The 26,776-nt window shown below is 32.2% G+C and overlaps 1 protein-coding gene across 5 annotated transcripts in view; it reads left to right on the top strand.

Moving 5' to 3' along the window:
- The window catches only part of LOC118189713 (paired box protein Pax-6-like), a 259,790-nt gene that overhangs the window by 108,148 nt on the left and 124,866 nt on the right, over window positions 1-26,776 (top strand). The window contains exon 1 of one of the 5 annotated variants that reach the window (XM_085817503.1): window positions 11,526-11,660. The exons of the other annotated variants lie outside the window; for them this stretch is intronic. Within the exon in view, the coding sequence (XP_085673629.1) occupies window positions 11,654-11,660 (7 nt within the window). The 5' untranslated portion in view covers window positions 11,526-11,653. Of the gene's footprint in view, window positions 1-11,525; window positions 11,661-26,776 lie in introns of those variants that run through there. 5 annotated transcript variants of the gene reach the window in all.

A 26,776-nucleotide genomic window follows, 5' to 3' on the forward strand; every position in this document is an offset into this window, starting at 1 on the left:
GAATAGATCACATCCGATAGTACACATTTCCCCGATGGTGGTTTTCGCTGAGAAATCGACCTGGTAGCAATGAAGTAATCTTTGGGCTAGCAGATAAGAGTAAGGACGTTCTTCTAATGCATTGTATTATTTGAGAAAAAGTTAAGATGTTTTTTTTAAATGTGCTCTTATACAAAAAATAAATTAATCCCATCTTTTGAAAAACTGCAGTTTTTGTTCTTACAATCAAAGCATTTTAAAGTAAATACGAATTTTAACGAAAATGATAGCCGAACTAACAAAAAGGCTGTTAATAATAAAATGCATTATTTAAATTAGCTTTAAAATTGTATACGTAATTAATTAATTGGCTTAAGAAGTATGGAGATATATATAACTTCTGCCTTTACTGAATTAAGAAATACAGTTACTGTTTAATTGAGCTTTTGCTGGCAATGAAAAAGTTCCATCAAAGAATTGTTCATTCAATTCAGTAGTGCAGTAGGGTATGTAACTGCGGTCAATTATTTTTGACAATTCTTTTTTTATGCTCACTGCATGAATAAGCGTGACCTTTTTATTTTTTGAAGAAAGAGTTATAAGGTATTTCTCCCGCTTTCTTAGCGTGCCTTCGTGGTGTAGTGGTTCTGCACACTGGGCCGATATTCCAGAGGTCCGTGGTTTGATTCCCGGCGAAGGCGATTGCTAATTTTTCATCTCTCCGTCCTCCGAAAAAATCCTAATGTCTCTACAGGGTTTCCTGTTTAATTAAAAAGTATAATTATTTTACATAGTTAATGCAGCATTTAAAAGGAAGTTGTTATGGTTGTGGATGCCAGAGTTAATGTATTATTAAGAGATTAAAGAATTTTTTTAAACTTATGTTTTAAAAATATGTTTACTTTTTTTTAGCCGTGTTTATTTTATTCGTTAAAAGCACTGCGGGATAAATTGAAGACTGCCAGGACAAATAAATATAGTTCTACTGTACTTCATGTACTAGTATACTCTTCTTAATATACATAATCAAAAACTGAGACTGTTTTAATCTAAATCGCTATATGCTTGCTCAAAAAAAAAAAAAAAAAAAAAAAAAAAAAAAAAAAAAAACTAGTGGAAAATCTGAAAAGCAAGTACCCTATTCGTCCTTCCCACTCTTTTACTTTTGGTAAGTGGGAAATTTCCCTATTACTACAGGTGCCAAGTATCCTAAATAGCGAACAGACCTTCAATCAGACCGACCACCCGTCACATGACCGAAGCCACGTGCTGCAACGTACACGCGCTTTAAAGGGACTGCAGAGAGCGCTTCACTGCCGTTCACCATTGTGCTCGCAGGAGACAACGCGGGTTTATGTTTCCTGCGCCAGTTGGGTTGGTACATTCTGTAAGACCTGAGGGAAATTCTACTAATTAAATAGCCATTAAAAGTGTATCTTGAGTTCATTCATTTTTTAACATTTACAATGTTGCAGTTGATTTGCGTCCTTCGAAACTTAGTTTATTAACATTCGGTCTGGAACAAGGTTACGCTTAACATCAAGCTATTACCAGATACTGTGCAACAATGCCATATTGGATAAGACCACTAAACACTGACAGTTCGTATGGGTTCGGTTCCCAGCGAATGGATTAAATGCATGTGTTTTCAAGATTTTGTGTGACGTGAATACTAGTGCGGGCCAGTGTACCTTGGAAAATCCTCTAAACAAGCACTCTTTCCGAGGCAAACAACCCTTGCTTACTTTATTACAATAGGTAAATAATGAACCGACTAAACAGACGCTGATCTGTCAGCAAGTCAGTATGTCAGCTGCTAACAGATTATGATCGCTTACAGACCGCAGAGTCTTAGGCAAATTCTAACCTTCTTAATATATCTAATACACTGAAGTAACAATCAGGCAAATTCAAATGAGGGGAAAAAATTATTAAAATAGAATTTGGTTATAGTAATTAAAACAAATTTGTTGCACTCACAGTATAAAAGAATATTTTATTATCTGAAATTAAATGTAGCATGCATCATAAAATTTGACTTCCTGCTGCTGAAATAATATAAAAGTGAAGGGATGATTGCACACCTAAATTAGATGCTTGACAAATTTTGTCATTTAATTAAAACTACTCAAAATACTTATTGGAGACCAGAGACAGGGCCAAAAATAAAAGATCTCAAATAAAATACTTATTGGGTTGGTTTGGATTATTTGCTTATGGCTAAGTACGGTAAACTTATCTGCCTAAAGCGCCTCTATGAAGGCTCCCTCCACAAAAGGAAACAAAGCCTTCGTGAAGGACTTTCTAACAACAACAAAAAAAAAAAGAAAAAAAAAAAAAAGGTTTGTATTCACAATTATAAAAGAGGGGAAAGCATGAAAGCGCTCATGCGGCAGTCTTTTTGCTGAGATTTTAAATCAGTTTGGACTACCAATGCTCAAAGATCGTATCCTCTTAGCCACTGGTTCACCAGTAAAAAAGTGGAAAAGGACTCGTACTAAAACATTATAAATTAAATGCCTATATAAAAGAGGTAAAATTTCTTGTTGTTGATCACCCCTTCCGCCTTAGAAAGGACATTTGCTCATACATTTAGACTTTTGGAAGCATCAGTTGTTGAACTTTTCAAGGACAATCTTTTCTCAGTATGATTTGTATACACTAATAATACCAGAAATCGGTGATCTCAGAAAATCCTCTCAAGGGGTTGATGGTAAAAAGGGAGGGGCGGGATATCCTCTGACCCCCAGGGTGTTCTACCTCAAAATTGTGGTGGAAAGTTTAAAAGTTAGCTAAGTTCAGCAATACCTCAATTACCTGCGGTACTACTGAGGTACTAGGAGGTGCTGGCCTAGCTCCTACCTGTACCTGTTGTTGATCACCCAACCAGTGTAGTGTTTAGTGACGCTGACTGTAATACAGAAAGGTCAGGTTTCGAGTCCCGAGGAGTGCATGGATGCTTGTAAACGTGCAGTGTCTGTACAGCAAATGAGCACTCAACATACACTGCGGGCTGAAGTCCTCTCGAGAGGTTGTTGGTAGGAGAAGAGGGCTGGGAGACCCTCAGATTGTGGTGTTCTCCCTTCGGACTCCAAGTGAGGCGGGAGCTTAGCAGTTGTTGGCGAGGCCCGACGATACTTAATATACTTAAATGGATGCACGGGATGCTTCAGCCTGTAGCTGTAAGTGCTGTTTCAGATTTGCTTCGAGAAACAATACACCTCCAATGAAATGTTTGTTATATGCAGGTGAATCTGTCAAATCTATTTAGGGAATATGTGGCATTTAATCAATTAGCATGCTAAATAAGCTACAGAATAATAACTAAGAAAATAACATTTAGTGAAAGGAAGAATTTCTAATAACATGTTATCCATTATCTATTGATCATAGAAAAGATTATTTAAGGAAGAATCTTGCTAAAATTTCACCTACCACAGAAACTCACAGTAAAGCAGAATTAATTAGATTCTAATGTTGAATTAAATTAAAAGGAGACTAGTCATGTCCTAGGATAGAATTCGAATTTATATAATATCTATTATTTTTAGAAATAAATATAGCTTTAACATAAAATTGTGGTTTGCACTTTTTAAAAGGGTTTAATGAAATTTATCGCTTAAAAATGTTATTAAAAGGAATTTTGGCTAGTATTTTTTTTTAATAAAGTATGTGTACAAATAAATAATAACGTATAAGAACTGAGCCAATTTACAGTAATTCTGAGGCTTTTTTTTTTTTTTCTTTTTATTGGTTTTGGTTTAGTTTATTACAGCAAAGTAGGCTAGGTCTATCTGCCTAAGAGGAGGGACGACTTCGTGGGGAATTTAAGGAAAACTCGCTAGTATAGACGTTACATGGGACACATGGGGAAAACGGCCACTGGCGGGCTTATTATTATTGAGAGGGAAAAGGTAATTAGAATTTTCATATAGCAGTTGTGTTATTCTTTTCAAACTTTGTTTCCAAATATCACCGTTTAAATTCTTTCGAGTTTAAATCAGGGGTTCTCAACAATCGGGAATTTCCCTGGGAGGGAATTTCATAGTTTCAGGGGGAAATACTGTCAGCCTTTTATTTACCTGTTAAATACCGAGTTTCATTTTACGAAAGTAAGAAAAACTACTTTCATTCAAGTTTCGGTATTTATTAACTTTTCTATACTTTATAAGGTACTTCTCCCACCTCCCACCTGGTCCATGGTTCGATTCCCGGCGAAGGCGGTTGCTAATTTTTCCTCTTGCCTGCTTCCAAAAAATCCTAATATTTCTACAGTGGCGACTGAGCTAAAAGGGTGTTGGATGATGATTCTCCTCACCCAGGATTTGGCGATTGGGCCCCTTAAAAACCCCAGTCGCCCTTTAAAAGGGGATGTATATAAGGTATTTCTCCCGCCTTCCTAGCGTGCCTTCGTGGTGTATTGGTTCTGCAGGCTGGGCCGGTATTCCAGAGGATTTGGTTCTATTCCCGGCGAAGGTGACTGCTCATTTGTCATCTTTCCTGCTTCCAAAAAGTCCTAATGTCTCTACAACTTTTTCTTGTTTAATTTATTTAAAAATTTAAAAATATTTAAAAATTATATAAACTGAAATAGATGATTTTCCCAGTTCTGAAATGGGAGGGGAGGAATCGTCTAGCGATGCTGAAAAGAGTGCATGGAGCAAAAAACGTTTGAGAAATTCTGGTTTAAACTTTCATACCTTCAGATATATAGTTTCTTTAGTAAGTAGTTTTTTATTATTGACACCAATTAACTTTCTAAGAAACGTTTTTGAGCAAGAGTAAAATATTAGAGCATTCAGACTTTATATAATGTAATATTATTCTGTGCTTGCTTATATTGAAGGTAATGCAGAATCCATTCAGAACTTTCTATAATTTACATGGTTCTCCAGATCTTAGCTAAAAGCAGATTACCTAAAACTTGTTTGTTTATGAGGATACAGTATAATGCTTGTTTTGTTTCGAGATAAGAATCGAATATTAAATAAAAATTAATAGAAAAATTTCTTATTTGGAATTATTCATCCTCTTAATCAATTCGAATAAAGAACCAAATTAAAATTTAAAGCAATAATTAGCGTAACATTAGTGTTATACCTTGATTTTAAAAATTCCTTTTTCGAATAAACAATGCGAGAAAATTTAGAATTAACGTTTCTGAGTTAGTAAGTATTAAAACTTGTGTGGTTTAAAGACAAAAAATATTTTAGATAGTATTTGCAGAAAAATTATAAATCGCCGTAAAAACATAATTGATTAAATATTGCGTTTATAATTGGGAGATTTGATTTTTAGAAGCAAAACTAATACCATTTAAAACCCTTTACCGTGACTAGTCTTTGAATTGCCATTCACACTGACATAGAGTAGTCAGTATATGAACAGAAATGGCGATGAGATATAAGAAAAGAATGTTGCCCATTCTTCATTCTGGAAATCTCAGTGATCGATGTCAAAGAAGTGCCAAGTGGACGCATCTGATTTCTCGAAGTAGGAGTGCTCATTACTGTGAGGGAGCTATCCGTCCACAGAAAGGGAAGGCATAATTTTTATTAACACTCTTCTTTCTGTCCATTCCTTTCCAGCTGAAAGGAAAGGGGGCTGTCATTCTATTTACCGAGGCAAACATTTGATTTCGATGAAGAGTTTATAAATTAATACGCATATTAGATAAAGGGTTTCCTCGTGAAACGAGAACTGCTTCTACTCTTTTAGAATAATATACAGAGAATTTTTATCGCATGAAAACGTTTGCTGCCCACAACATAAATTCAGGACGTCCTTTCGCAATCAATGCAACTTTCACTGATCTGTTTAAATTCAGCATTGAGATGCTGTATTTTAATTGGATTGTCTTCAGAGTATTTTAATTGGATTGTCTTCAGAGTCATGTATTATCTTCAGAGTTTTTGAGAATAATGTATACATTCTTATTAAAATGACATTCTTTAGTATTCGTTACCTTGATAATAATGTATGAAACCGTAACTAGACGTTGAAGATTTAAACAAACTGCTGGGCTTAAAAGAACGGATTTAAATTTCGTATTTTAACTTGTTCTTTGTCAGACGCCTTCATAGTCAATTTCTGTTCATTACATGTTTTGTACTATTACCATTAATCCTCATACTTTCAATAAATTCTATAGTTGTAGAGAAATTATGTTATTTTAAGCAGGAGACGTGAAAAATGACCAATGCCCTAGCCGGTACTCGAACCTGGACCTCTCGAATTCGCGCCGAGTGTACTACCGTTACACCACGAAGACATGCAGAAAGGAGGGAGAAAATACCTTATATACTCCTCCTTTTAAAGGGCGACTGGGAATTAGGGGACCCAATCACCAAATCCTGGTGGCGAAGGTGTTAGTGTATTTAATTATGGCAAAGCACACTAGGACTATCTGCCTAACGGGAGGGATGCCTTCGTGGAGGACTTTCTAAGGGAAACTGGCTCCTATACACGTTGCACATGGGGAAAACCACGAAAAAACCCATGCAGCCAGCCCGTTCGCGGGATTAGAACCTCGGACCGAACTACCAGTGTTCAGCGTTTTTACCGCTCGGCCGCTGGTGGGCTCCTGGTGGTGAAGAATCATCATACACCACCTTTTAGCTGTTGACGCTAAGTATGGAAATATTTATGCCAGTTTTAAATTTTTGAGTTGCAGGAGATTTTCCCTTCCGTTTCCATATAACAATGAGGCTAAGAAAGCGATTTTAAAACAACTCCATCTTAATTTGTTTAAATACCACAAAATCACAATAAAGAATGTCAAAAACTATTGCACAAATGCAAATAATAATGTACTTTAGCTAGTGTCAGATTAATAAAAAGAATAATAACAAATAAAACTTTTAAATATGATTTTATCGCTATTTTGAAAAGAATGTAGTGTTTAATGAATGAATTAATGAATAAATATGTATCGACTTTTTTTTTTTTTCGGCAGCCCGTTAGACAGGCAAAAATATCAAGATTTTTTTGTGGACTTCACGTATCTTCTTAGGTTCAGTTACGAATAACTTCAACTTTGTCTTTCAAGGGCTTAAAATGAATAAAAAGTGTTCGAGATATTTTCACACATTTCAAGATATTTTAGACAAAGATTTTTTTAAACTTATAGATGTATATATAAGTTTATAAATGAAAAAAATAAATTCTTCGTAGAATTTCTATATTTCAGATAAATGGTATGAAATCTATGCAATAAATAACAGTAAAGAGATAAGTAAATAAAATAAAAATTTAAAACGTAAATAAATAAATAAAATCTCATAATCTTAAAACAATATTTTCTCACATAAACTTTGTTTTTACTAACTACTGAAACTAATGGAATACGTATTTAGAATTCTTATTCCTAAAAGTAAAACTTACCGCTTAAAAATTTTACCTTCCGCTAGCTTGCTTTCGCAAGAAGTGTAATAATTGTTTCGGGAAATTTTAAAAGGATCTTTTCCTGAAATTCTGTTTCTTCGGTAGAGATGGTATCTTTCTTTTCCCCTTAAAGTCTTTATTGTCAGCGTGTGGAATGCGTTCTATGATCGTTTTCCGAAATCGATAACATCAGCACTCCGTCAACCTATAATCGATAATAGTATTTTCATCTTACTCTCTAGAATAGAATATTTTCTCCGTTCTTGATCCCTTCCCATGCAAAACCTCGATCGACTTTTGAATTTCACATCTCCACCCCTTCTTTCCCATCTTTGGGAAAAAAGTATTTTCCGGGAATTCCCAGGAATAGGAAAAAAATTATTTAATAGAAAATACTCCCCTTCTCCTTCGAATTCTTAAAATGCAGATTGCTTCCTTCGAGATAGGAAGAGAAAAAAATTGTGCCTCAGCTATCTCGATTTTATTATTTTTTAGCCCTTTAGTTTCCCCCCCCTTCAGCTTATATGGAAGACTATTTTAAAAAAGAAATTTACTTTTTTCTTTCCCTTTTTTTCCAACATTGCGTGTGTGTATGTGCATACTCATGTGTACTGAACAGTCTTCCTTACCCGAGAAGAGATTTCGTTTTCAAAATGGGTGTCTCTAGTATTTTAAATTTTATTTCGAAATCTTGCATACCTTTAACAAGCACTACGTTTTTATACTTAGTTTGTTCTTAGAACGGAATTCTGCAACTAAAGTTAGAATAACATTTTATTCCTTACCTAAATTTTCTCTTGATTTATTTTTGTTGCAATAACAGTACTGAACAGCATGCAGAGTCGCCGCCCTTCTCCGTATAATGTGATTTCACAGCTGAATAGATTTGTCATTCATAATTACTAGACTGATACTGAGAATTTAAGCGATTTTATCCCCTTCCTTAAAATACCTTCATGAAAACTATACCTATCTTATGTACAGTCTAAACATTGAAAAAAAAATGTATTAAAAAACTTACTTCTTAATTTTCATGATAAAACATATTTACTTAGCTTTGCATCTAAATATGGTACCTTACCATTTAATTACTTACCTTCAGATGTATCAGCATATTTAATTTATCAGTTAAATATATCATAAAGAATGTTTTAAGAGTATGACCTATATCTGCTCTTGTAACTCCTTTCAAAGTTGAATGTTGGCTTAAAGGGGGGGGGAAGGCCTTGCTTACATTTGGTCTTTAATTCGGGCAAACACACAGATAATTCATACTTTTGTAAATGGAATAAAATATTTCTCAGGGAGAGAAAAAAAAAAGGTTATAAATTTAGATTAGTAAAAGTTAGAAATTTAGATTTCCACTAAATAAGTTAAAAATCTGATAATTAAAACATTTGTTTATTAGTTAACATATATATTTTTTTTTACTTAGACTACTTATTTATAACATATTATTGAAGAATGTAATTTTAAAAATATTTCTTGTTATAAGATTAATATTTATTTTCAAAGTTGTGAATTTTTCTCTTTTTATTGGCCGGCGTTTTATTTAATAGCCATTAGCCTTGTGCCACTGCAAAAACTGGAAGTGATGGCCATTCAGTTATGAATGGACCTAATAAGTGGCCACTTATGACTATTCGTTGGCTCCTATGAAGGGACGGACAGTTACAACCATGCCTTCTCCAGAATTCGAGCTCGGGTCCATTGATACAGCAGTCAGAGTCATTAAGCACTATACGGCTGGGCTGCCAAAATCGTCAATGTTATTATCAAATTACGTCAAGTACTTTTTTTTTTTTAATTTTCAGAGTGCCACTGTTCAGTGAGTCATTTGAGAGCTCAATAAATTATAACTTGCTCTCGGTAAGTTACAACTTGGTATTACTTATGCTTACTGGCACGAAACCTCCAGGGGCCAAGTAGATTACCAATTGAACACTGTAGTTCGATCTGGGTTTTACTCCTGACAAATAGGCTGCCTACAAAAGCATTTTCGTAATTTTCTCCCATGTGCAGCATGAATACAAGCCCGTTTCCAGGGTTACTCAAAGTTTTTAGCTCTGCAACCCACGTGCATAGTGGCTTTGAAAGTATGTGGAGGAGGACTATACTATATAACTAATAATTATTAACTATATAACTTATAAAGTATTTCTCCCGCCTTCCTAGCGTGCCTTCGTGGTGTAGTGGGTCTGCACACTGGGCCGGTATTCCAGAGGTCCGTGGTTCGATTCCCGGCGAAGGCGATTGCTAATTTTTCATCGTGCCTGCTTCCAAATCAATCTAATGTCTCTACAGTGGCAACCGAACTAAAAGGGTGTTGGGTGACGATTCTCCTCACCCAGGATTTGGCAACTGAGTCTCCAGTCGCCGTTTAAAAGGGAGAGTATATAAGGTATTTCTTCCGCCTTTCAAGCGTGTCTTCGTGGTGTAGTGGTTTTGCACACTAGGCTGGTATTCCAGAGGTCCGTGTTTCGATTCCCGGCGAAGGCGGTTGCTAATTTTTCATCTTGCCTGATTCCAAATCAACCTAATGTCTGCAAACTAATTATTATTATACTATTTAACTAATAACAATTACTTCATAATTATGAATTAATTCTTAATTACAGCTGCATATATAGTATCATACAATAAGAAAAGAAGTATATCAAAACTTTTTTGATCTACCTAAAACTGCCTGTCGATCCATTGATGAGTCGCTGGTTCTCATTTTAGGAAGTAATATTTCAGAAAATTCTCCGTTATGGCACCCCTCCTTTTATAGAGGTAACCCTCGCGTGCTCTGCTATGACGAGCTAAATAAGCACCATACGAATGGAATGTGAAGTGATAACTAATATCTTGGGAACAGCAAGTAGGTAATGGCAGAATTTTGTGTTCAGAGAAGATTTTCTAAATATTGCAAACTGCACATTAGATGGCGCTGATAACACGCCCAAACGTTTTTCTAGAAGTAGCTAACGTTTGATGTTTTAATAAAGTGGTTTAAAACTCAAATTACATGTGGACGGAAAGCAGAGTTTGAAAGTAGCTGACGGGTCACATTTTTTAACAAAACTAAATTTTAAAGTTCATTTATTAAACGAAAAATGAATAGTAATAATAAAGATGAAAAGAATATATTTATTTTCCGTCTGAAATTTAAAGTTCGATACCTGCAAGACATTTCTGATGATTACACTTTGTAATCTAAACGCACTGAAAGCTAAATATTAAATTTTCAGACTGTCATTTACTTTTAATAACTTTAATGTATTGGCCACTAAATGAGTTAATTTTAACTTGAAATAAAGAAATTAAGAAATTTTTCCAAGTAGGCCAAAACTCGAGAACAAATAATTACAATATATTCCCTTTCTAAATTTTTAAACAAATAAACAAAATTAAATTAATTATAAAATTTGATGCTGCTTGTTTAGCAATAAAATTCTGAATTTATTTCAATAAAAACATTTAAAAATTTATATTAATTCATTAGTTAATAACTCAGCAGTTATTAAAAGACATGTTAAACTAGAGAATTTTACTAGAGAATACATATTGTGAAATTTTTAAACAACAATGTTGATTAAATGAAATTGAGCACAGTAAATAAACTCTGAAATTTTGTATTTATCAAACATTTTCGTCAAACTCCTTTTATAAAAATTTAGATGAGCTTTATGTAACGCAAAAGTTTTTGGGCGGTTGATTGGTTAACTAGTTATAACAGAGCATTCAGTGTCTATTTGGCATAGTTTAAGAAGTTTTACCTTCGTAAAGGATTTATTAAGGAAACCTATTTGTAACGCAAGAGGAATTCAGCCGCTAAAAAATACCTAATAAAGGAAACCTTTTGGATTTCAGAATGTAAACCGAGAAAAATATGTGCTAATATAAGGTAGATACAGGAATTTCTTTACAAGGTAGATACAGGAATGATAAATTAAATCTTGAACAAAGAAATCAAGTATGGGTATAAAAGAAGGAGTTTGGGTTTAATAAATCAAACTTTGATCTACCGGCATAGAAATGAAGTTTCTGAAATGTAAACAAAACTACGGGGAAAAGAATGCTGCAGACAGAATGCTATAGCAATACGCATGCGCATTCTTCTACCCAATCGTCGACTGCGATGAGCGCGCCTACTTCAGCCACAGTGACAGGGACTTGGGCCCGAGGCGGTTGACGACCGGCCCATCTTGTTGACGTTCTCCGGCGAGATTCCGGAGGAAAGGAACCACTGACCTTACAGTTCCAACGGACCGGAAGTTACCGGACGTCACGTGGAAGGTCTACCCTCATGTATGGTACCGATCGCTTGCTGCATTTTTTATTGCTCTTTAAAATATACTGCTCTGTCGTTTAAAATTGAAGCATTTTATCTGCGAATATTTCCGCAATATTAGAAACGTTTGGGAAGAAGAAAAAAATATTTGAACTACCCTTACCTAGCCCCAATTCTTTAAAAAATATTTCATTTATTTTAATTATTTGTTTATTTTAATTATCGTTTAAAATTTTTCATTTATTTTAATTATCGTTTAAAATTTTTCATTTATTTTAATTATCGTTTAAAATTGAAGCATTTTATCTGCGAATATTTCCGCAATATTAGAAACGTTTGGGAAGAAGAAAAAAATATTTGAACTATCCTTACCTAGCCCCAATTCTTTTAAAAATATTTCATTTATTTTAATTATTTGAATGAAACTAATTTCTGAAATAATTTCTATGAGCAATCACTTACATATTAATATTTACTGCAAACAGAAGATCTGCGAATCTTCCGCTTTCTTTTAAATTTCTTAACACAGATGTCACGGAAAATTCAAATAAAATTTAAAATGCAATTAATTGGTAATTACTTAATGATGTTCTGTGGATAAGATTTACCTACGTGTTCTGCAAATGAATTCATTATTGTCTGTGTGAACTGAATGTGAGTACTCTGAATTTGAAGCATGGGCACTTTCTTCTTTTCTGAATTTATGATGCCTGGCATTAAAAAATACAGTAAGGTTATTTAACACTTATATCTTAGCTTTTACATTCGCAAACTAAAAATAAGAATATACATACATATTATGGCCTTACCTCGAAATAGAAATATAGAGTATTTAAATACATTTTTTTCACAACGCCTTCAGTTTAGCAAACTCAATATGTTATGTTAAGCTATTTTATAGATGCTAATTCTTTTTATCCCTTATAAAATACTTTCAAAAGTGCAGTGTCGTCTTATGTATCATAGCTTCATCGTGTGTAGAAGCCAAATACAATATACAAGGAAAATGTTTTCCTGGTAATATTTATATTTTTTGCTTAACTAGTTAGAAATTAAAAAAAAAAAAAAAAAAAAAAAAAAAAAAAAAAAAAAAAATTAACAAAATTTTAAATGCGAGCATCGGTTAAACGATAGCTGCTAACTTGGGGTAGTTCTTCAAATTTAAAATAATGCTTGTTTAAGTGATTTAAAATTGAATTGTATAAAGATTTAACAGTTTTAAAAATATTTAGTATTCCTTAAGTTAATAAAACTAAATCAATCTGTTTGTAAGGCAAGGGGGTGGGAAATTCATAAATCAATGATGAAAAAATTATTAATTTTATATGTAATTACATTAAAATAATTTAATATTATTAATGATTCAAGTAAATAAAGTATTTAAAATAAAAAAGAAAAATTAAACATATCTCTGAATTTTTTTTTTTTTTTTATTTAACATAATCTGAAAACTCGTAATTCATCGTAGATATATAAAAAAATGAGCTTGACAGGTTTACATGCTAATAAAAGGCTAAATGTTTAATACTTCTTTTTAAACCATGTGTCTGTATTTTTTTATTGAAAAAATGAAATTTCAATTTCTTAAAGTAAAAGAAAAAATTTAGAATATTAAGGAAATTTTCATTGCAGATTATTATAGCTGTATTTATAGATGGAAATGTTTGTATAGATGGAACAACTAGCTAAGCAGAAAACATTTCAAACTTTCTGCTTAGCTAGTTCCGCATAAAATTTCATACCTGCTATTTAACTTGACACAACATCTCTCCTTTTATGACGGGGCACAATATTTAAAGTATTTCGCAATTTGTGCATTTCAGAAAACATTTTTACTTGAAGTACGTAAATTAGCTGTAAATCACTCTGTAGGGAAAATTTTTAAAACTCATTGTTTGAAAACAAATTTATATATTAAACGCGTTAATACAATATATATATATATATATATAAATCACGATTATCTATTTCTAAATTCCTTTGCAAAAGAATTATTTTTGACCTAATAATTAATCACTATGCTTGAAAAATGTTTAAATTGTTTAAAGAAAATCTGAAGTATACCGATCGAATAAAAACTTTTATGTCAATAAGAGTTTATTATAATGAGTTTGTCTTACTTATCAAAAATAATTCTCCTTCTTTAGATTTCAGTATAATTTCCCTTTTACATTTTTTCGTTCTAGTTATATTTCGGATCTTTTCTGTTATAGAACAACACGCGCCAAGCATTTTCGATAGAATTATACATGCGCCAATTTGATGCTTCCAGAGAGGAAACAAGCTTTCGTCATCAACTTATTTCGATTATGGTAATTTTTTCCTAATCGTCAGAAATTTATCTTTTTGATTAACTGTTCCCCTAAAAAAAGAATGAAACAGAATGACATATTTTACTTTATTTACTTTAAGTAAAAATATATATATATATATTTGGCTTATGTCGCTTTATAACGGGAAAAATCCTATATGTCTATTGATATATTCATTAACCCTCAAAAATACATTATTCTATTCTATGCTTCAAATTTAATAATTAACACATATCCCTGCATATAACGCATACAACACTCTTTTCTTTGCAAAAGAACCTGAAAAATACATGTGTGATGCTCTTATCTTCTGGAGTCATTCATTCGAAGATTTTTCCCACGTGTTCGAACAATGGTATACTGAATTGGCAAGCGATAAGGGGAACAATACATGTGTGGGGGAAATGCTTGAAGGAGTAAATAATTCTGCAAAGAAAGTGGGTTTAATTCAATGCAGGTGTGCACAAGAATGTTATTCTAAGGTTTTGAGTAAAAAAGGTGTACAGAATTTGGAGTAAGAATGTCCTCCCGACCCGAATGAATTTGCGGAATTAGAGGTCAGATGCTTTTTCTTTCTGTAGTTATTTGAAGTCGTGATTTTGGTAAAGATAGCAAACCAGGAAAATTCCCACAAAGTCGGAATGTTCCCTGGGATTTGAACCCGAGTCAAATTACCAGTGCTCAGCGGTTTTACTGCTGGGTCATTAGCGGACTGAGGTTCCGAAATAACTCATTTAACAAACAAAAATATGGTCTTGGAATTACACGCTTAGCATACCAGAATTTCAAAAGGTGAATACCATTAAAACTGTATAGTTACAGAGAATTACAAATTTAATTTTACAAAAAATGGTAAAAGCCAAAACAGCTTTAAATCTCAAAAATGGTTTTTATAAATCCTTCATGTGCATACTTTACATGCATATAAAGAGTTGAGAGCAATGGAAATTTTAACTACGAGCTTCCAGTCTATGTAATAGAAACAAAATATCGAGTTATAATCATGTGGTTTGCTCTTTTACACTAAAAAAAAAGGGGGGGAAATGTCGAAGAAAGTCATGAAGTCTAAGAAAGAATCATGCATGAACAAGAAAGTATTTTAAAGAGAAAAAAAAGCTTAAAAATTAAAAAATTAAAGAATTCACAAAATGCCTTAGAAATAAGTTAAAACAACCTGAGTAAATTTAATTATGCTGTATATTTCATGCTAGAATACACGTTATGTTATTGTCTTTTTCTTTCATATCAGTTGAACATCTATGATGCCGGGTGATTATTAGCGCTCATTCAGCTTTATAGTGACTTTCTTCATACTTTTAAAAATTTCATTTGTCATTTTTCTTTTTAAAACTATCTTTATGAAATCTCGACAGTCAAATCATTTATTTTATTTCGTGCTTTAATACGGGCTTTCATGTAAATGCACTTTTTCTCCTCCTGGCCATCAGCATGTTATTTCTTCCATACTGGATTCAATGATGTCAATTCAAATTTTAAAATAATTTAGTAAAAACACTTTTACTGACATTTAAAAAAAAAACTAAAGAGTCGGATTTCATCCCATCATCTTGATGCTAAATAATTAAATGAAGAGTTTAATTTATTTAGATTTAGATTTGGTTATGCTAGTTTTAAACAGAGAAAGGAAATTGTGTTTTTCCAACGTATTAAATTTTAGAGAATTCATATGTTTTTAAAACAATGATTAAAATTCAGCAAAAATTATTATTCCACTGAAAAAAGAAATTATTATTCCACTGAAAGTATTATTCCACTGTGTTCATGCTAGCGCCAGTACCCATAAATAAAGGCTATGAATCCAAACATTCATACTGGTAATATAAAAATGCACAGAAACGAAACGTGAAGTATACGTATGAAATGTGTGTGATGATTTGGGAATGTCGATTGCTATTACCATAGATGTACATACATACAATTACCATAAATGTACACACATACAATTACCATAGATGCACACACATAGTAAAATAGCAAACTTCGAAACGGATTTAATGAGAAGCAGTTTTAGCAGATTTGAATAACATTCTTTGTATTACAGATAAATGTTTTGCAGCCACAAATAATTTTGCACATTAATAGTGCCAGGTCCAGAATATTTACATTTTTGAGGTCTTTGAGACACCATATTTTGTAGTACAATGGAGGTTTTTTTCTATATTTTCAATAATATTAATCAGTTAAATTCATAGTTTTAATTTTATACTTTTATCTAAATGAGATACATTCCGCTGACCTCATAGATCACGTGACTTATGTATACCTTTTGTAAACAAACAATGCAGATGACCTCAGAGATCATGTGACTTATGTAAAGCTAATGCAATTCCTCTTCTTCTCTTGCGGAATGTATCTCATTCTTTACTTAACACATTTTAGGCTTAACTACTAAACAGGTCGAATTTGTTTTCTCAAAACTTTTGTTGTTTTCTAAACGTATGTTTTTGTTTTGTTTGTTGTTAAAATATATTCAAATATTTCAAAACTTTTGTTGCCTAAGTGTTATAAATTTTAAGAACTAAGTCTCCTTTTTATTTATTATTTTTTATTTTATATCTTTTGGATTAAGATTTTCGTATATATATATGTTGGATTTCATACGTTGGATTGCTTCGATTTGGTCCGCTTGAATTGAAAATTATTATCATTATTGATTTTTTTTAGCTTTTTTATGATTTTGATGCCACTTTTAGTCCAAAGGGGCAATTTGTCCTGAAGGACTATTAATTTTGTTTTGGGATTTTGCGTCGAAAACTTTAAAAGGCTGTATCACTTTTCAAATCTTTGCCGCCATATATTATCGCCCTGCCTTATATTTAAAGAAAATAAATAATGAAGAATCTGCATAAATGTATGTAAGTTTCTCGCATTGTAGTAAAACAACCGTGCATAGAGCCATCAAATTTGAATAACGTAAACTTCCACAGAATATGGGCATGTGCAAGCCCTAATTTGAATATGAAATTTGTTTTATTATCGATTTCACATTTTGTAACATTTCAACGAATTTTTGATTTAAAAACTAAACGATTTAGCCATGGCAACACTGTACGAAAACAAAACATTTTTATCTCCACGCGCGAACCTCTATATCGGAAATTCTAAAGATATGCTCATTTTAAAATTAATTTGCGATATTGCTGTTGAAGTGAATTTTATAGTTTGAGTACGTAGAACATAATATTTAATTAATAAAGGTAACACACAAAACGTTAAAAAACGCCTCTTTGGAGATAATTTAAAATCTGAAGCCTTTCAGTTTTTTTTTTTTTTTTTCCTTTCTTTCTTTCTTTCTTTTTTTTTTTTTTTTTAATATATTTAACCCGACCTGTGGTGTTTAAAAAATTTACGCATGTTTTTGTTTTTGCACATGTTGAACTGCTTGTACTTGCAGACTTGTTTTTTTAACTCGGTTTGGTCAAAATAATAATTTAAGGTTTTTTAAAAAATTTTTTTTATTCTTTTAGTACTATAATTTTACAGTTCGTTCATCGCTTACTTCGGTCTCTAGAAGTTAGACACACATTACATTGATTATTTTTCTGAGATATTTTTAAGTTTAAAATTTTAATTTGTTCCTTTGTTGGTCCAGAAATAGGCTGGTTTATTTATTTCTTTTGTTGCACCAACCCCTTGAAGACTATGCAGCGAAAGAGGCAAATCTCTTATTTCATTTTTGGTTTTGGCGTGTTTTGCCCCCTTCTCTTTTTTGCAGTTCGCAACTGTACTTCTGGTATTTGGGTCTTGCATATATCTACTTCGAAATGAATCAGAGCCGTTTTTTAATGTACTTTTCCTTAGGTATGTGCGTGTGTTTATATATACAGGTTTTATTAATAGGGATAAATTAAATACTACTAACATATATTTTCATTTTATCAGTGTTTGAAATATAGATATTCACGAATTTATTTTAACCTTTCTGAACGAAATTAAAAAAATTACCTAAAATCTATTTATAAAAATCAAAAAAGTTTCAAGAACAATCATTTTTTATGGCAGATTCATCATAAAATGCTGTTGAGAAATTTTTGGATAAAAAGAAAGATGTTTATAAATTATATTTTATTTAGAATCTTGAAACGAATTTTGTTTGCATTTTCATGCAGAATTTCCTTAAATTTTTTGCGAAATGCAAGGTAATTTTTATTTTTTAATTTAATAATAAAAACAAACAAAATTTTAAAGCTTTCAGCTTTTATATTACGCTTAAAGGGGCTTTTTTTAACATTTTGTGTATTACCTTTATTTATTAAATGTTATGTTCTTCGTATAAAATTCATAACATTCTACATAAAATTCAATTCAACAGCAATATCACAAAGTAGTTAAAAACAATATAACTTAAGAATTTCCGATAGACAGTCTCACGCGCTGCAGATAATTTTTTTCCCCGCACAGTGTTGCCATTGCTGGCTTTGAAATTGTTGAATTTGGTAATCAAAAATTCGTTAAAGTTTTACAAAGTATGAAATAAATAATAAAACAAATCTGATATTCAAAATTCGGGTTTCGGGTTTCCAGGTGTCCATGTTCGGGTGGGGCTAAAAAAAGCCAAACACAATTTTTATACTATTTATGTTATATTATTTTTAGATTATTTTACCTGTAAACAAAATAGTTTAGTAAATTACAAAAGTTATAACTTACTTTACTCAATGCACATAAATTTCAAATTGCATTGAATGTAATTAGTCTGAATCTTTTGAGTTAATATTTTTGTGTTCGATATAGTAGTTAGGATTTCTCAAATATGCACTTTTTCCCTACGCGAATTTTCAGTAAATTACCCGGGAAGATTTACGAGTTTCTGAGACTCCAGTAATAAATTTATATCAGCATAAATTTTAAAACCTTAATTGTTTATGTCCGCATAATAAAAATTAGATACTTTATAACAAACGCAAGAATAGAAAAAAGTAGTTAAAATAAATCTGTGAAACAATAAAAAATGAAGAATTTTTTTAAAAAGAAGTCTTTAAGCACAAAATTTCAAAACTTGCTTCCAAAATAAATTTTTATACATTTTCATAATAATTCCTTAAAAGAATCGAAGATGTCGACACCTTTGTCTGTAATGGTAATGTTTTCAGTTCTACAATGAGTATCACGACTGGTTCACTTTCTGATTAGGGAGATAGTTAAAGTGTGTTTTACGGTACCAACTATAAGCTCACAGTATTAGAAGCTTTATCCACATCACTGTTTCAAATATTTAAAAATTATTTTTCAAAACTGTACCTAATGTTCTTTGTTTTGAGAAAAAGATTTCTCAGATGTTGTCTTAGACTAAATCACCAATAATAACTTATCTCTCAATGTCATCGTATTCATAACTTATACAACTGCTTATAATCTTCATTTGGCGTATTTTCATAGGTGATGGATGAAGCTCCTTTTGCATAAAAAGACCTAATAAATACCTTCCTTCTTAGAAATTTCAGACATACTTATTTTTTTACTTATTTATATTTAAAATTTTGCTAGAAATAAGAAGTACAGTAGTCAAATCAGAATTAGCATAATTTTTACTTTTATTTAAATCTCGAAAACCAACCGTATTAATATTCTAAGTCGTATTAATTTTTTTCTACTTCGAGCGAAGTCGTGTTTGCGAGGATCATGACAGTGAGGACTAACGGCCGCCTTCTTATTACCAAATAAGGAATACTTCCACACCATAATTTAGAACAAACTTAAAAAAGTTTATTTCCTGAAAATGATAAATCTTCCAGGAATTGAAAAACAGTAAATCTCCCTTCCCTCAGGGAAAAGAATGCTAATTTGAGGTAATTAGAGTGTTTGGTTATAAATCAGTTGTTCTCAAATAGTTAGAAAGAATTCAGAATTCAGATAGAAGAAATAACGCTAAACATAACTGGTACTTCAAATGGAATTTTGAAAGCAATGTTAAATGGTAATACGTTTGTTTTTGTGCAAAACTTTATCATTCTTTCGGAAGGCTTCTGCCGAAAATCTAACGAAGAATGTAAAAGAATTAGAAAAACCTGAATAATTTTGTATTTTCTGCTGAAGAAATAAATCTCTCATTTTCAAAACAACTGCAATTCTTTTGGCATTTATCATATTAGATAATTGTTTTTTTTCGTTAGCTTAGATCCCTTGGTATAAGGCTTAGATAATAAAAGACTATATTTTAATTTATCCTTCCTCTGCTTCTATTGTAAAAGATTATCTGGTGGCGGCAACGTTTGGTGATGATGAATTTTATTTTTACAGATTGCTGAAAATTGATTAATTCTTCCATTTTCCCTGTTTATGTCCATATTTTCCCAGAAATCTGTCTTAATCTTTTCTGTGTAATAACCTTTAAAGGTCGGGAATTCTGTCTCATCAGAACTTTACTCTTTGTCTTATTCGAAAAACATTATTTTTAAATAGTTTTTATAAATTACATTTTTTATATATTTATATATTTATTGTATTACATATTTTATATATTTTTAGAACTATCTTATACTAAAATTTTCTGAACAGAGTGCTATATATTCATAAATATTGCTAAAATTTTGTAAAGGAGAATAATAGTATATGCAGCAATGAAAATATTGTTTTAGAAAAGAATAAATACAATCAAATTGCAATATTAAATTTATTAAATACGATTTACGAACTTATTGTTATATATACATAAGTACAAACTTAATGTAAGAGTTTGGTATGTGCTGCTACGTGCAATAATTTAAACGCAGTGTGCACTTAAACAAATTCAGTACCTCGCGAGAAATAAAATAGCTTTTAAATTTATATATAGAACCTAAAATTATGATGAGGTATAGAAAAACTAATCGCAATTCAAAAACTGCAGCCGAAATTCTATAAGGCTCACATATAGAGTCATTAGGTTTTTTGAAGCAGAAAGACGTTAAAAATGTGCAAAACAATCGCCTGGACTCGAACCCTGGACCTCTCGAATACGCGTCGAGTATGCTTCCAATTACACCATGAAGATATGCGGATAGGAGGGAAAAATGCTTTACATACTTCCCCTTTTAAAGGGCCACTGGAAATTAGAGGCCCCAGTCGCCAAATCCTGGTGAAGACGAATTATCGTCCACTACCTTTTGGTTCGGGCGCCAGTTTTCGGTTGCCAGTTTTTAGAGTCATTAGGTTTTTATGAGCAGGAAGACGTGAAAAGTGTGCCGTGCCAGGGAGTCGAACCCTGGATCTCACGAATACGCGTCGATTATGCTTCCAATTAGCCACGAAAGCATGCGGAAAGGAGGGGAAATATCTTATACAAATACCTTTCTTTTTTTTTTTTTTTTTTTTTTTTTAATTTTCGGTTGCTATCTCGGCTAATTGCTCTAACTTTTCGGCTTTCTAGCAGTGCGAAATATCAATTAAAATCAGAAAATCCTTACATATTTAATATGAAATGGGAGTGTCGATGTATTTAAAGTCTGAGCTTAAGTGTCTCATTAAATTTAAAATATATTTTAAGATATTTATGGGTACTTTAAAATTTAAGCTGTGTATAAAGTAAATACTCTTTTTATTTTGTTGCTTTAATCAATCACCCTTCTATGCAATAGAGAGTCATATAAATTAATTTATAAATGGTGTTTATTTTACACAAATCAAAGCGGGAAAATAAGTTGTTTACGAACGCAGCTGTCTTCTAGTTCATGTTAAAATTAAGGTATTGATAAAATATTTTAGCAGAAATGCTTCATTTCTCATGAAAAACCCGAGTTTTTATGAATAGTGATTTGTACATTAAGTAGTGGACCACACTGATTAATTACCTTAAACACATATCTTATAGTGAACTGTTGTCATCATCATCTTCAAAAATTGACACCTTAAAACCTTTTCGTTCTACTAATGGCCATTTGTAACGAAATTCTTTCAGTAAGAATGATTTTTATGAACTCGATGAGTTTGTAAATGATGATGTAGCCGATGAGTAGCCGGTTTCCCGGCTATCTACATTAAGAATAATACATTTTGGAAAACACTTTATGAATACGATATTATTATATTCCTTATATTTCCGATGTAATATTTTAGATTGCTTACAATTAAGTCTTACACCGTGCAACTGACTTAAAAATAAGCAGCTGTTTACCCTTTTAATCATTAATGGTTTAATAATACAAGTATTTCCTTAACCTTTTTATGTTTACTTCACATGTGTTTAATGTAGCTTAAGGAAATTTTGTGATCCAATTTTTTTTTAATTTCTCTCTATTTAAAGTTTTCAGCCTATTCAGAAATTTCCCTGACTTTATGACTACATAATGCTTTTAATGCTTTTAACGTGTTTTATTCGGGTAGTTCTGGTTTTCTGGAGATGAACGATTTGGGGCCGATTAGTCAATGATAGCGTGCTGTCAGTATACACTCTACAGCAGATCTTTATTTTATCTTTTAAGCTATAACAGCTCATCGCTTACCACTACAAAAATGGGCCTTGAAAAGAAATAGTCTCATATAACACTTTCCTCTTTCCTGAGGTGATATTATAAATAGAAAAATTTGCTTTCTCATCATTGATCGATGAAGTGAGATTTAATCACAACCTTAAAATGTTACATTTGAGAGATTTTTATTCTTTTGTTCTGGAAAAAAAAAAAACCCTCTGTATGTCTCTGATAGCTCTCGATGTCGATATAATTTCATTTAAAGTCTACTCAAGACTAAGTTTGGTTTTTGCCTAATTTTAAATTTTATATTGCCGTGTTTTCTTCCAATTTTATGATTTAGCGTTAGTAAAGTTTATTTAAATAAGATACTTTAAGTTGATGCCTTTCGAAAGTTTCACAGTTAAAAGTTAGCAATTATAATTTCTTTTTAAAATGAATTTTTCTTAGTTAATCGCCCCACCAACGGCTGAGCAGAAATCGTTGAGCGCTGGTAGTTCCCACCTGGGTTTGATTCCAGGTGAACAGGCTGGCTGAGTGGGCATTTCGTGATTTTTCCCATGTGGAACGTGTATATGATTCAGTTTCCCTTAGAAAGACCTACACAAAAGCATCCCTTCCCTCAGGCAAATAGCCCTAGTGTGCTTTGCCATAATCAACTAAACCAAACCAAATCGTAGCTAATCTGGTGGCTTTCTTGGTCTTTTACCTGAAAAAGTGCCTCATTTGCTTCCTTGTCTTTCATGTTTCATATATATATATATGCATCGCATTTTTATTTTTCGAGATTGTTCTACACTGAGCTCCCTTTTTAATTGGATTAGTTTTGATGTTGTATTATATCTCTTTTACACAGTTGCAAATCCACCATTTTAATTAGTTAATTAATTTACTTCATTGCAGATACGTACTAAAATTTTTATATATTACATACTGGATAATGAAAAGTTGAAAAAGTGGTTATACATCTGTCTAGTAAAATTTTCTTCCTGAATTCCTGCTAATTGACATAGTATGTTGATACAATTAGAAAAACTGATTAGGGTACTCAATTACGATATAAGGTTACATTTAAATGTGATGTGAGCACTCTTTAAATACGTGATTGTTTGAGCTTTTCTCACCTTCAACTAATTCGTTGATCTTCTCTTAGAGGATTTTTAAGCATTTATTTAAAAACATACTCTTCTCCGAATTTAATTTTAAAAAAATTATAAGGCTGTAATTTATTGTAATTTAAAAAAAAAATTATTGTAGTTTCAACCAAAAGATTTTCTGGTGTTTCATTTCTGAATCAAAGTTTACGTAAAACTTAAACTGAAGAAGTAGCTTTAAATTTATATACTAAATACCTCAGTGCAGAATACTTCAAATATTAATTATCTACCGTATAAAAAGGCTTTGTCTTTTTCTGATCTTCAGTGCGATCACCGAAACAGCACTTTTAATTTATTTCAGAAATTATTCTTTTACGCCCAATAATTCAAATATAAGACCCAAGTCCAAAACTCAAGATGAGAGGCCAAAACTCTAGATGAGACGGCTAGTTTCGCTTTATTTCATCTTCTATCAAGACTAATTATTTGCAAATTGTGATCTAATATAATGAGATAAAATTCTTCTTCCCCCCATTTGGAAACAGAACTTAAGTTCATTTAAAATCAAAGACCTGCCGTTCTACATTTGTTTTAATACGCTTACCTGCAGATGTGCAATTATTAATAGTTCTAACTTCAATGCAGTGTACGTTAAAAGCTTGAAATAGTACGAGAATTTAATTTATAGGTTAAGTATATGAAATTTGTTCTAGTACTTTGTTATTATAAATATAAGTAAGTTCATAAGATGACAAAATTAAAATGATGACTTTTTGAAACCATTTTAGATAAAAATATTTTACCAATCATAATAAATTGAATACTTAAGAGGCCATTTTAAGACTATTATATGGTCTCATGTTGAAGAATGAAGAATAACTATATTATGATACAGAAATTAGAAGGGAGCGAAAATAAAAGCACCGTCGATCGGATGGACATATATCGTTTAAGAATGTTCGATTTGTAAAAATGTACAATACAATCTGTGAAATGAAAGGAAGTAACTGAAATAAAACAGCAGATAAATAAAAATAAAAGGAAATGAAGGGGAATCAAGCTTGCTCTGAAACTTCTTATTGTTCAATGGTCCTTCTTAATTATGCAAAATCAATTGCACAGTCCATTTCCTTGTGTGAGAGTATTTCCTGATATGCAGGTGAAGACATGCAAAATAATAAGAAGGAATCAGATGTTTTAAAAGTAGCTGATATTTTCTCACGTCATTACCTGGCATGAAGGACTGGCACCTGCCAGTTAGTTGTCTGGCATTACACATGTCGAAAAGTTCCTTGACTTTCTAGCGTCTGGCTGTCGCCTCGCCCGCACACGAAACGAAACGTGATACCATCGCTAAAGGTTAATTCATTAATACACGACCTTCTCCGAAGTGACAACTTCAAACGGGCTCGTCACGAATCAAGCCTTTTTCAGTCGTGACACAGTGTCCTCGCGTGAAAAAAAAAAAGAAACAAATTTAAATAATTATAATAAGAACACCTAGGTACTACCACGAAGGGAAGTAGTAAAAAACTGCCAAGAGCCCTTTATGCATGCCACAGAGGCTGGAGCGTTCTGCCGGAGGTTACAAATAAGTTAAAACCACTGGATGGCCAAACTTTCATCGGTGTTCATGGCGAAGAAAACCTCCTTTTAAGAGAAGTAGTTAGTTCGAGCTAAGACAAGCGGAAAGGATGATGCAGAAGATCGGGAAAGGGGAGAGGTGAAGGTGCACAGCCCCCACGCGGTGATGGTTCGTCTCTCCTACCCTCCACCCCAAAAGCCGGCTCCGAGTCTCTGATGTGCAGCAAGACTCGTTCACGCTTTTCAGAACTAATCAACTCAACCATGGTAAGACGCACTTTGGAGGAATGCCTCTTCACGACAAATCCTCCACGTTATAAGATCGCAAAAGTGGGGTTTCAGAGGACGGCGGGGGGGGGGGAGGGAAGCAACTGTATGCGCAGCTTCGGTTAATAATGAATAATGTAGGACTTCGCTTGACACCCCCTAAAACCACTGCGCTTATGATCATGCCCTCTGATTCACAGTCGGCAAGCAGACCTACCCACAAAGGCCTAGACATTTTTGTTGTTGGTATATACATTTTTTTTTCTTTCGTCAACTTTCCTCCTTGTTTGCGGTGGGTTTCACTCCCCGAAGGCTTGATTTTGTGATAAGGCTTTCTCTCTCTCTCTGTTGCTGCTGTCCAAGGCGTGGTATGATGATTGTGCTGGATGCGATAGTTCATAACAGATGTATGTATCGCAAGGAAAGGGTTGTTACACTGGAACGCTCTGCCGGATTTGTAATCACGAGGTAAATTTGTCTCTTTCAATGTCTATGTCTTTGTTTAGTGCGTATGAAGCAGGCATTATGATTCAATTTAAATAGGACTTGTGGGCATTTTCAACCCCTTTTTTTAATAATCATCCTCCCAAATTTTCCTTCCTGGACTCTAAGTAAATAAATTGCAGAAATATTCTAGTGTTCTTATTAATGTCTTAAATTGTTTTTTAGAATTGTTATAAGCTCATTACATATGTATAATAACCGAGAATTTCTGGAAGGATATTTCATACAAACTTGATGAATTTATTTCAGGTTTTTCATTTAATTTTAAAATGCGTATGTAATTTTCTAATAATCTCGACTTTCAGACATATTTATATCCTAATATTTTAGGTACCTTTTATACTAGCATAGAAATCTCCTGCGCTTGAAAGTAATTGTCAAATTTGCAATTCGCTTCTTACCCATTTATTTATCATTATGATATACTGCAGTTTCAGCCTCTTAAATTGTCATCGCTGCCATTTCAAATTTTAAATATTGGTATGATATTATTTTTACCGTATCGATTTGACTTTCCATTTTTTTCAGACATTAGTTTCTTTTAAGTTTCACCATATTAATTCTATTATTATTTTATATATTTTATTTTATATTATATTTTTTATTGTTACATGATACTTTTCCCAACGTGATTAAATATTTACGCTATTAGAACAAAAAAAAATGAATTAATAATTGTATTAGAACGAAAAAAGTGAATTAATAATTGTGACAATATCTTTTTCTCCTTATTTTTATGTTTTATCTATTATAGCAAGTAAGCTTAGTGCAATAAGCATTAAAAATTGGAGTGTTGTTTTATCCGCGCACAGATTTAAGCGCAAAATTTTCTCCCAGTAATGTCGCAGTGATTTTCTATTATTCACATGGGTTTTGCAGTGACTTGAATTCTGTATTCATATGTATTCCTTCTCTGAGTTAGATGTTTACGATTTTCAGTGTAAAATTGAAGAATAAACGTTAATT

Source organism: Stegodyphus dumicola, chromosome 5 (genome assembly GCF_044657685.1).
Source record: "Stegodyphus dumicola isolate Sdum_Otavi_A_Nest chromosome 5, ASM4465768v1".
Taxonomy (NCBI): Eukaryota; Metazoa; Arthropoda; class Arachnida; order Araneae; family Eresidae; genus Stegodyphus; species Stegodyphus dumicola.